Consider the following 12,326-nt stretch of genomic DNA (forward strand, 5'->3'; position numbering starts at 1 on the left):
GTGTTTCTCCTTCCCAGACTCTCCCTGTTGACCTCCTTCCACCCCATTTCCCTCTTTGTTTGGAAGAGGTAGCAGTGAAAAAGTGAGAATGTGCAATTTGTTTCAGAAAACAGAGTTGCTTTATGAGAAGTCCTAGACATGCGATGAGTGCGGAAGACGATCACAACAGGAACAGGAAACAGGTATATAAGCAGATGGGATGAGCGGACGACACCGGGTTTTATCCTGTGGATTAATTTCAGGTCACTTTTGCCAAAGACAGAACTACTTTTTGTTGTTGTTGTCGCCCCCCCAGACCCAGCCATCTATTCAATACTGCATCACTTTCCCAGCGCTCTGGGGCTCCCAATGGGGACCATTAGTAAACACATCAGCACTCAATAGTACAAGAAAGTCAGAGACGGGCATTTCACAAGGATGCCCTTAAAATGTAAAGTTCTGACAGTTTCCTTTTCTATTCTTTGTTTTTTGTTTATTTTTAATTGAACCACCATAGATACACAATTAGAAAGTTGTTCATGATTGGGTTACAGTCATACAATATTCTAAAACCTGTCCCTTCACCAGTGTCCATTTCCCACCACCAGTGTCCCCAATTTCCCTCCCTTCACTTCTGTCATCTCTGCCAGGCTTGCCTTTATGGCAGAACTCTCTCTCTTTCTCTCTCTCTCTCTGTCTCTCTCCCCCTCCCTCCCTCTCTCCCTCCCTCCCTCCCTCCCTCCCTCTCTCTCCCTTTCTCTCTCCCTCTCTCCACCTCCCTCTCTCTTTTTCCCTCCCTCCCTCTGTTTCTCTCTCCCTCTCTCCTTCCCTCCTTCTCTTGCCCTCTCTCTCTCCCTCTCTCCATCTCCCTCCCTCTCTCCATCTCCCTCCCTCCCTCCCTCCCTCCCTCCCTCCCTCCCTCCCTCCCTCCCTCCCTCTCTTCCTGTTTCTCTGTCTTCCCCCCTCCCTCTGTCTCTGTCTCTGCCTCTCTGTCTGTCTTTGTCTCTCTCTGTCTCTGTCTCTCTCTGTCTCTTTCTCTTTCTTCCCTTTTAGGCATTCTGGTTTGCAATACAGGCACTGAAAGGTCATCATGTATATCCCATATCCCTTTACGCCCTTTCAGCACTCAGTTCATGTCCAGAGTACTCATTTCCAATTCTCATGAGATAGAACTAATCTTGTTGCTACAGAAGTGATGTGCCACAGACACTAGATTGTTATTGATCACCGAATCACAGGCATCATATGAAAAGTAAAGTTTATTTTCATGTCTACGGGTTAAAAAACATAGAAATGTTTTTGAGACATTCATCAATGATCTTTATTTCATCAACGCCTCGCCAATGTTAGATAGACCGCACATTCTTAACGAACTTCCCCCATCAGAAGCCACTGGAGCTTGAGTCCAGGTTCATGCCATGACAACGGGAATAGCGACAACTCAGCAGGAGGCCAGGTGGCAGAGTCTTTGCTCCGTCCTCCATCTGCTCTGCTGTTAGACCTCCCTCCTGTCCCACCAAGTCTCTGATGATGGGACTTGAGCCCTCACCCTTCTGGGACCTTCCTGCCACTAGTCACCGTCACTCTCACTTGAACTGCTGCTGTCGGATGATGATTCGCTGCTGTCGGGCTTTCTAGGGCTGCCGAGTCTATTGGAGAAGGGTTTTCTGTCAGCCCAGGAGCCTTTCCTTTGTGACATCGCCTTATACTGAGTATTTCTCCTATGTTGTCCCTCGTGACTTTTCCTGCTATGTGTTATCAGAGCCCCCTCGCTCTTGGGACCATTCTGGGAAACAATTTCATTCTCAGTTCCGGGAGAAGGAAGGAGGGGGTCTTGACTTTTGCTCTTACTAGAAAGTTCTTGCTTTTCCCTTGAGATCGCTTGATTCTTACTAGAATATTTCATCTCTTTTGTACGACTCCCTTTGCCCTGTTTTGGAATTTCATTGTAATTAGGAATCTCATCTACGTTCCTACTGCCTTCCTTTCTTCTATCGTTTGAGAATGTTTGGGGATAATGGAACTCAGCTTTCCCTCCGTGAGCATTCTGACTGCTGGCATCCACTCTCTGTCCTTCCTTTCCGGGCAATTCCTTGAAGTTGGTGATACCTATGATGTCATTGGTGCTCTCTGCTAGGCTCACACCAGTCACATCGGCCTCTTTTCCTGCCTTAATTCCAGTGGAACTGCTCCCATTTTCTTCCTTCTCTGGAAGCTCATTGTAACGTGGGCCTTTTGCATCAGGATTGATAAACTCTGTTTGAATGTTGCCATCTTCTGGGCCAGAAATAATAGCTCCTTCTTTGCCAAGAATGTCCTTGAAAGGTTGGCCATCTCCACTGAAAGGGAAGAGATGATCCACTTTCTCTTGAATATCTGTGTGTCCACTGCCCTCAAAATCACTAGGGATGTTTTTCACTCGGGAGAGTTCTGTAAGATAGTCAGTGCTGGGAGGAAAATGGTAAGTGATTTTGCTTCTGACAGGATTATTTTGGGTTGGGAAGTTTCTTTGATAATTTTTCTTATGGTTTGATGGGGCTTTTTCATCATTCATATATGCTGGGATTTTGCTTAGAGTGTTTCTGGGTTTATTCATTTTGATTTCTTCCCCCAAGAGTTCCCTCAAAATAACCTGCCCTATTGTCTGCTGACCATTATTTTGGATGAGAGCTGCAGTGGATTCTTTGAGGTCGTGGGCTTCTCTGATCGCAGAGGATTCGGGATTCATAGACATCTTTAGGTCACTGTGGCCATTTACTTCATTGCTAATGAGATAGTCTTCATTCGTTGTCAGTCTGCTTTCCAAAAGATTTTGGGATTTGCTACCTTGCTTATTTTCAGTGGCTCTGAAATCCGACAAATCTCTCTCTCTTTCTTGGCCGTTGCTTTTATTTGGCGTCAGCTCTTGAGTTTTTCTCTTGCCAAAATGGTGCACAGCAGCAATTTTGTCTTTGATGTTTTCTTCCTGTGAACACAGAATTTTCAACATAAAGCCATGATTTAATGTTAAGATTTTAGAAATGTAATAATCCTCAAGCATTATTTAAAATCATAACTACCAGATACTTAATTTTAAAAGTGTATTAACTCAACAGAGGTTTGTTAGTAGATATAATTCCTAACTCGCTAAAGCAGTTTCATTAAGAAGAATGAGCAAGGTAAGATTCAGAATCTTAGAAGAAGATGGATGAGATTGTTGTAAGAGGAACTGCCATATTAAAGTGTTCAGAAACATTAAACATTTAAAAGTTAATCTGAAGGAAAATTTACGGTTAGTGAAATCATAAAAGCAAAAAAATTAAACTGGAACGATAGATTAGGGACTCATTTTGAAGCCCTGTAGCACTGTCCTCCTGTTGTTCATCGATTTTCTTGAGCGGGCCCAGTAACGTCTCCATTGTGAAGCTTGTTGTTACTGTGTTTGGCATATCGAATACGTCATGGGGAGCTTGCCAGGCTTTGCCGTGCGGGCGAGATACTCTCGGTAGCTTGCCGGGCTCTCCGAGAGGGGCGGAAGAATCGAACTCGGGTCAACCATGTTGGCCGCATGCAAGGCAAACACCCTACCACTGTGCTATCGCTCCAGCCCTCATTTTGAAATACAGCCTTAATCTGAGGTCAGATGTGGCGCTCATCTGTAATGATGACCCCTGATCTTATGTTCATGACCCCTGATCTTATGTTGTCTAAAAACATTACTTTTTAATTGAAAATTTTCTTTCTCATTTTCAAATAATATTGTTCTACTTGGAAGAACACTTTTATACATATGCCAGAGTAGTGTTGGAAGAATGATAAAATGTGGAGATACCCTAGATTTTAAGATATAAAGAAGGTACAGCTATGAAGAATGCTCTTAGTTCTGAAAAAAAAAATCTCATGAGTTTGTAGTATGCAAAAGCTCTAAGTTATAATGTTTTTAAGATATAATTTGAACTTATTTGAGGAGGTTGTGATATTATTGCTTAATCTTTTGTATTGGGAAGTTTATGCTGCAAATCAATAATAGTTTTCTTTGGGAAAAACTGTAGTAGAGAAACTTTATCGTGGGGCCAGAGGGACGTAACAGAAGGGTAGGTTCTTGCGTTGCACACAACTGACCCGGGTTCAATCTTTGTCACCATGTATGATTCTCTGAGCCTTGCCAAGAGTGATCCCTGAGCAAGAGCACAGAGAAATCTCTGAATATCACCACTGTGGCCCTCAAAAAGTAAAAAGACAAATTTTTGTGAGCTATTTCTGAATTTAGTGTGTTAAACTCTATTTTAAGATTTTAAATCTGGAAAATCTACACAGGATTTATATTTTCCTTTGTAATTAAGCTCATTTATTCATTGTGAATATAACATTTTGATAAAAATGCATTTGAAAAATAAGTAGATTATAATTTATGCATTCTAATTATTTCTTCCTATTCTAGATAGCAGTTTTGTTTGATATCTGGTGCTTTTACTTCTTAATGAATGACACATATATTAATGAACTGTGTGCATTTCAGTCATCATCATCACAGTCCTCCCGTTGTTCATCGATTTGCTCGAGCGGGCCCAGTAACGTCTCCATCATGAGACTTGTTACTGTGTTTGGCATACTGAACACGTCATGGGTAGCTTGCCAGGCTCTGCCGTGCATTTCAGTAAGAGCTATAAAAAGGTCCTTTACAAATGAAAACATTAAGTGATTTTTAAACTGAAGCATGTTATGGTTAATACTTTTTTCACTTGGTTATGCGAAATTCTTTCTTTCTTTTATTTTTTCAAACCAAATTTGCATTTTATTTAGGTTGAAATAAGCTATGCAAAATTGATTTTTATTAACCCCAATAACAGCAATATTTTTACATTATTGCTGGAATGCTGGATGATTTCTGACTATATTGCTGAATTGAGCATCAATTCTTTGAAGATGGTCCCTCTAGTAGCTGACTCCTGTTCTCTGCTTTTTCATCCTTCCCCACCCTGTCCTTGGCTGATGGTCTCTGCATGGGGAATGGTTCCTTCTACTCTCTGGTATGATTAAATCCTATTCATTTCCCCAAGACCCAGCTTAATTATTTCCATTATGAAATTCTCCCTGAATATCTGATTAGGAGCGGCTTCACATTCTAAGCCCTAAAATATGATGATGCTTTGTACCATCCACAGAACACTTTGCACATTCAGTCTTGAGTTATAGTGGAGTTTTGTGTATGCCTTGTGTTTCTTTTTTTCCCTGGAGATGCTGGAGAGAAGAGTCAAGTTTTCTCAATCGTTTTATTTAACATAGCATTTTGCAGAACAGAGAGAGCAGATCAACACATCTTTATTTTAACTACGATGTGATGAACAATGGGAGGACACTGACAGTGACAGTTTTAACTTACTTGAAGTCACAACTAAGTTTAACTGGCAGAGACACATCTAAAGACTATTGAGCAGAACAACAAGAAGAAATTAGACAGGAAACTACTACTGTGGTGCGAAGCCAAATTGGGAAAAGGAAGTAGTCGTTTTGCTGATGACATTTAAAACTGTTTCCAATTCTTTGCCCAATGAGTCCGGAGGAAGGACCCAGTGAAAAGAACTATTGTCCCATCCTGCGACAAAGCCCTTATTCTGTTTGCAGTGGACATCCTGACACCGAGGGAGTCATCTGTGGAATGCATTTAACAGACACCAACATAAGTCACTCTTTAGGTCTAGTGACTGCATGTCCTGCCAACGGCGTTCAGGGTTGAACGTGCAGAGAAATCCTCCTTAAGAAAGCCCAGAAGTTATTCAGAAGCAGCAGTACGAAATGCACCTGTGACTCCAGCACCGCAGATCCTGAATGAAACTCAGTAGATACTGGCCAGTGTGTTGGGGGGGGGGGGCTGCCTGTCCCAGCCAGGGGGACTCTGAAACTCAGAGTTCCCGGAAGAGAATTGCGGGAGGAAGGACAGCCACCAGCGACACTTGGGAACTGTGGAGCAGGCCACAGGGAAGCTGTCTTTCCTCATTTTCCCTGCAGCTGGACCTGGGTTTGGCTCATCCGAAGCATTACTGCTATGAGACTCGGCTTACCTTTATGTCCGTTTTGGTATTTTTGTGCCAGATGTTAACGGGAACACACTCAGAAATAGGATAACCATGCCTTTTCATGGTGGACCTTGTACATTATGTACAAAAACGTAGCGTTAAGGTGGTGTCATCTCTTACTAATTGGTTTCTGGCTCTCTGTGAAAGTTTTAATTTCCCCAAAGTCTACTTCTGTCTCTCCTGATTGCTAGTACTTCTTCCAACCACAGGAGGGCAGATGCCAACCAGAAGATCCCAACTCATTCCCTATCTCCCGCCCTCGGATTATGTTTTCCTCAGAAGGGTTTAACAGAGCTCTCTCCCGGGGTGCATTGCTTTTATTACCAAATATCAACTGAAATGGTGCACCTGAATTTTATTTTTTTTTATATGAGAGCAGGTGGGAGAAAAAGGTGGATTTTACAGTATTCATGGCTGGTGTCAGAAGCTGGCAAAACTCACAATGTGGACCATCAGGCATGTACGTTTGCAAATTTTGCCTTGGTCATCTGCATCTCAGATCAAGAGCAGGAGGTTAATAGCTATTAGAATTTTCTCAGACTGCCAGGAGAACTCTGGTCGGCTGCAATTTAGTGATCAGAAAAGCTGAGGGCACTTGTTTAACTCCTTGGATGCTCGTGGAAAGCCAAGGCTATGTCAACATTACAGCCCACTGAGACTTGCCTTAACTTTCTTCTTCATTTGTTGTTTTGTTCTCACCTACATGTATGGAAACATAATATTTGCTAGTAGAAGTTTCCAGAATTCATACTCACTTCTCTTTCTGAAGGAAGAAACCAGATTTGAAGAGAAGCATATTATTCGTAATACTTTTTTTTTTTGGTTTCATACCCTGTGGATTTTGCACCAAGATTATGTTGCATAACTCTGCATTTATGAGCCATTCAAAGAAAACAAGGACATTTTCACAGTCAAAATTTTCCTCTTACTGACTTTTTTTTTCAGAGTTAAAATAGATTTATTTGAGAGAATAATTCTGTTTACCCTTTGTTCGTCCATGAAGTCTTGCTTCATCTTTTCACCCTGTGGTTGAAATGTCTAAAAGGAAACAAGAAATAAAGTCTCACCAAACAGTCATTTTTTTTTCATGAATTTCTTCAAACAACAAATATTTCATATAGTTTTGCCATCCTGGGTTGTATTAATCATTGTAGAAAATCATTCTGAACAAACGAAGATGGGCACATTCATTAATATTTATTTCAGCATTACAAAGGCAAATCATAAACCATAAGAAGAAATCCTTCAACCCTGAAGTAGCCCCAAGGCACGAAGACCACATCCCTTTGAAATGCAAATCATGAGCTCTTTGGAGTGGTAAAACTGAGGCACACCCCAGGGGCGGAAACAGAGGCTCCAACAGGAGAAGCTAACAGAGTCCCTAAAGCTGTGATAAGAATATGCAAGGACCAGGACCACCAACGTGGCAGGTGACAAAGTGCCCAGAATTAACTTTTCACCGCCCCCCCCCCCCCCCACGCAGGTATTTTATTTAAACACTGTGGCTTACAAAGTTGTTCGTGATGATTTGTTCCAGGCATTCAAATACTCCAACACCAACACCACCAACACCAGTGTCAACTTCCCTTCTCCATTGTCTCCAATTTTCCCAGCCACCCCCCATAGCAGGCTCACAAGAATTTGTTTCATATTACTTGTTACCAATAAATTGCTAACTGAAGGATACAAAAACTTTCCTTTGAAGGAAATTAGTGAGCATTGTTGCACCGTACATCGGAAGCATCAAGTCCTTAGGTGAGGGATTACTGCTAAAATGTTGTTACAAGTTAAGCCTTCTGCTGTGCAGAATTAACTTTTCTGTATGTGGAGAACTTCCGGTCAAGATAATTTCACAGTCAAAAATTTCCTCTTACATTTTTTTTTACAGAGTTGAAATAGAGATATTTGAGAGAATAATTCTGTTTTCCCTCTGTTCTTCCATGCAGTCTTGCTTCATCTTTTCATGCTCCCAAAAACCTCCCCAAAGCCACGCTAGCCTGGCTCCCTTGTTTTTACCTCCAAGACTGTGTTCCCTCCTGAACATGTTTGTCTCTATCTTTCTCTGTCTCTCTGTCTTTCTTTGTCTCTTTCCGACTCTCTCTGTCTCTCTCTGTGTCTCTGTCTCTCTCTTTCTCTCTGTCTCTGCTTTTTCATTCCGTAGAAGTCCCTATTCTCTCTTGAACACATGTTCCTAATTTCCCTTCCCCTCACATCTTTCCCTCTCTGAATTTCTTCCAATAAGAACTATTTTTTTGTGAGTCTATGTAAACCTTTATTGTAATGTAGATTTATTTCTCTTCTTTCTTTCTTTCTTTCTTTCTTTCTTTCTTTCTTTTAAAATTTTTATTAGTGAAACACCATGAGGTACAGTTGCAGACTTACAAATTTATCAGCAAGGTCAAAGAAGGAAATCACATACAAAGGAGCACCCCTTAGATTCACAGCAGACCTATCGGAGGAAACCCTCCAAGCCCGAAGGCAATGGTGGAATATAGTGAAAAAACTGAAACCCAATAAGAACTATTTTGCTGACACTCACATCCCACTGCGCAACCACACCAAGGACTCAACTTCACTTCACAGATACTCTCTGCAGAGACGCCATGCTGAGAGTTCTTTCAGGTGCCCTATGTCCAGGCTGAGAACTCTGGTATTATTTATTCGAGGTGAGAGGAGGCAGCGTCCCCCAACCCCCCCACCCCTGTATACCAAGCCTCAGCAGTCACACCTACCTCCCAAAGCCACCACCATGTCAACTCATTGGCCCAGACCATAGATCCTGAAGTCTTTGGACACCTCCTAATTTCTCAGTACTGACATCCCAGTAGGAGCACAGCCCATTAGATGGGGCAGTAACATAGAGGCCAACTAAACTCAAAAAAGCAGAAACAATAACACAGAAGGCTCAACCAGCAACACACGGCTTAGTAAATTCTTAGAAACCTATGAATTCGACAACCCTCTGATCAGATATAACAATTTTCACACATCAACTAATTTTTGTTTATTTTTTATTTATTTTTTTTTTGCTTTTTGGGTCATGCCCGGCGATGCACAGGGGTTACTCCTGGCTCTGCACTCAGAAATTACTCCTGGCGGTGCTCAGGGGACCATCTCGGATGCTGGGAATCAAACCCGGGTTGGCCGCGTGCAAGGCAAACACCCTCCCGGCTGTGTTATCGCTCCAGCCCCTCAACTAATTTCTTAATACTTACTGATTTTAATAGTAGAGCTTTGTTACCTAATCAATTTTAATTCTAGAATTGTATCAACTGTTGTGGCTTTTCTTCTATGTTAAAAACCACCCGCCCATTTTGCTTCACGAGTTTGCCTCCTCCTGAAATTCTTTGCGTCAAGGTGAGGTGATGGCCCAGAACGCTCTAGCCAAGGCTAGGACCGACTTTCCTTTTCTGCTGGTCTAAGGGAGTTTGGCCAGACACAGATGAGCACTGTTCAGGCTGAATTAGGAGTCTTTATTACAGAAGCAGACTACTGTCCCAGGGAATTCACGACCCTCGGGCAGTCAGGATGAGTTTGTAAAAGCAAAAATCACACCCCAGTCAGGCAATGGATTCCGTGGGTAAGGGACTGTAGCAGTTGTGATGAGCAGAACAGGTTTCAGAAGCAAAGCAAGCAGTCACTGGTTAAGCTGGCTTCCGGTCAGGGATACTTGTGGTTATGGGGGACAATTACCATATTGGGGGCAGTGGTTCCCGGAACTGAACACTTCATTTATGGGCTGTGCTTGTTAATGGGTCACATGGGACCTTTGGAACAATGCAGAGAGTCCCCTTTCTGCTGATGGAGTACCTGATACCAGGAGCCCTAGCTCTCAGACACACACACACACACACACACACACACACACACACACGCGGGGGCTGGAGCAATAGCACAGCGGGTAGGGCTTTTGCCTTGCACATGGCCAACCCGAGTTCGATTCCTCCGCCCCTCTTGGAGAACCCTGCAAGCTACCAAGAGTATCTCCCCCGCAGGGCAAAGCCTGGCAAGTTACCCGTGATGTATTCCATATGCCAAACACAGTAACAACAAGTCTCACGATGGAGACGTTACTGGGCCCGCTCAAGCAAATTGATGAACAGCGGAAGAACAGTGCTACAGCATTACAGTGCAGCCCCCGGAAAGAGGCCTCCTCACTCCAGCCTGAATCCGTGACTCCGGGAACACAGATGCCAGGGAGCATTGTTCTCCCTCATTGGCAGAACAAACCGACTGCAGGCGCGGCTTGACGGCTGCCCCGTGCCAAGTAGATGTTGGGAGCAGAGTTTCCCAGTCCTGACCCATGCCGGGCATTTCCGCAGGTGGCCGAGGGCCCAAGCAGAGAGGTGGGAACACTTCTTGTCAAAGCTACAGCCTTTGCTCCCCATTTCACCAAGTCACTGCAACTCGGGTGAAGAACCAGGAGTCGGGGGCTCTGTGCAGAATTTGTAAGGTCCCAGGAACCCCATTGCTTCTCGTGAAAGTCACCTCCCCCACACCTCACATGATAAAACCAGCTTTGCACCCACCACCTTTGCATCCCGTTCTACTTGAGATGCATCATCCCTATGCTTGATTTTATTTATTTAATTTTTTTTGGGGGGGGTGGTTGGGTCACACCCGGCTATGCACAGGGGTTACTCAGGAATTGCTCCTGGCGGTGCTCAGGAGACCTTATGGGATGCTGGGAATCGAACCCAGGTCGGCCACGTGCAAGGCAAGCACCCTCCCCCCTGTGCTGTCGCTCCAGCCCCATCCCTGTTCATTCGCAGTTCTCACTTCTCTCATATTTTGACAATAAGGCAATTTTACTTCACTTTCTGTTTTCTCCCAAAATCCATTAATGTGGGCTAAAGGCAAGAGCCTGAATCCAGGGACTGTTTCTTTGACCTCCTTTTCCTCCCTGGGAACACTCACTGCTGACAAGACATGGGTGGTTCAAGGTCAGTCATTGACCTACTAGTCACACACGATGGAGCGTTATCCAGCCAGAGCCATGCCGTAATAGCTCTGTACACCCCCAGTCAGACTTTGCTGCCAGTCTCTGAGGCAGGTGTTTCTTTCAGAGGAAAGAAAGTAGGGTGGCTTGGCAAAGATTTTCTCTTGACTGGACTTGAAACCTATCTGAAGGGTGTCAGAGGGTGAGAGATAGCTCTTAAAGTAGAGAAACATGCAACTAAGAAGGACAAGATCTAAGCAGCTTCTTCTGGTCTTTTTCGCTCGAATTTAGGTGAAACGAACATGATGGCTGCTCAGCACCTCTATTGCGAACCTCAACACCCCAAAGGAGAGAAAGAGCAAAAGGAACTGCCCGGCCACAGAGGTGGGGTGGGGTGGAGGGGATAGGGTAGGGATGGTGGGAGGGATGCTGGGACCATTGGTGGTGGGAAATGGGCACAGTTGGAGGGATGGGTACTCGATCATTGTATGACTGCATGCAAGCATGCAAGTTTGTAAGCCTGTAACTGTACCTCACGGTGATTCACTATAAATAAATAAAATAAAATTTACCCTTGGGCTAAGACAAAGATGAGAGATATTTCAAGCTGGAGAAAAAAAACACAAAACTAAATAGAAAGAAAGAATAATTTTCTTTCTGAGAGGAATGAACAAAGGATACTTCTAAAATGAAGCTTATGCAAACTTAGTGAATTATATATAGATTTGCATGTTTTCTTTAAGGAATCCAAAGTCCTATTTAAAGAGCCCCTTAGAATTCCTAGTTTCTCTGTATGTATTATAGGACATAAGAAACTTAGCTTTTGTGTATATTTACTTCTTGCTATCTGGAAATTTTATTAACAGTACTCATTTTAAACAGGAGAGTATTTAAAAAAATTTAAGGGTTACAGGAGAGTGTGTAGAAGATGACCTCAGAAGTCAGAAGCCAGATGCCCAGAGAAGGAGCAGACGTGAGAACTCCTTCACTCTCAGGAATAAACGTTCCTTTATTTTTATTTTTCTGTGTATTCTGTAAACTCTTTGCTTGTTTTAGATGGGGTGAGGGGAGTCAGAGAGTAGGTTATAGATAGCTATTTTAGCCAAAGAAAGAAAAGACAGAGTTGGGTATTTGCATCACCTTACAGATTACTCACATACACATTCACTTTTACAAATATATTACAAACCTACTTGATTATATAAAGTGCTTTAATAGCATTTATGTTAAAGAAATCTGAATTTGGGGCTGGAGCAATAGCACAGCGGGTAGGGCGTTTGCCTTGCATGCAGCCGACCCGGATTCGATTCTCAGCATCCCATGTGGTTCCCTGAGCACTGCCAAGGGTAATT

At 43.2% G+C, this 12,326-nt stretch overlaps 1 protein-coding gene across 1 annotated transcript; it reads right to left on the reverse strand.

Annotated features, from left to right (window-relative positions):
* Positions 1–1,549: 1,549 nt before the first annotated feature.
* On the reverse strand, positions 1,550–10,349 carry MEPE (matrix extracellular phosphoglycoprotein). The gene is made up of 3 exons (XM_056111136.1): positions 10,266–10,349; positions 7,020–7,073; positions 1,550–2,944 (listed from the first exon to the last, which is right to left on the reverse strand). Exons 1-3 carry the CDS (start codon positions 10,347–10,349, stop codon positions 1,550–1,552), a joined length of 1,533 nt encoding a protein of 510 aa, XP_055967111.1.
* Between the last annotated feature and the right edge of the window lie 1,977 nt (positions 10,350–12,326).

This window comes from Sorex fumeus, unplaced genomic scaffold (assembly GCF_029834395.1).
Source record: "Sorex fumeus unplaced genomic scaffold, SorFum_2.1 ptg000013l, whole genome shotgun sequence".
Lineage (NCBI taxonomy): Eukaryota > Metazoa > Chordata > Mammalia > Eulipotyphla > Soricidae > Sorex > Sorex fumeus.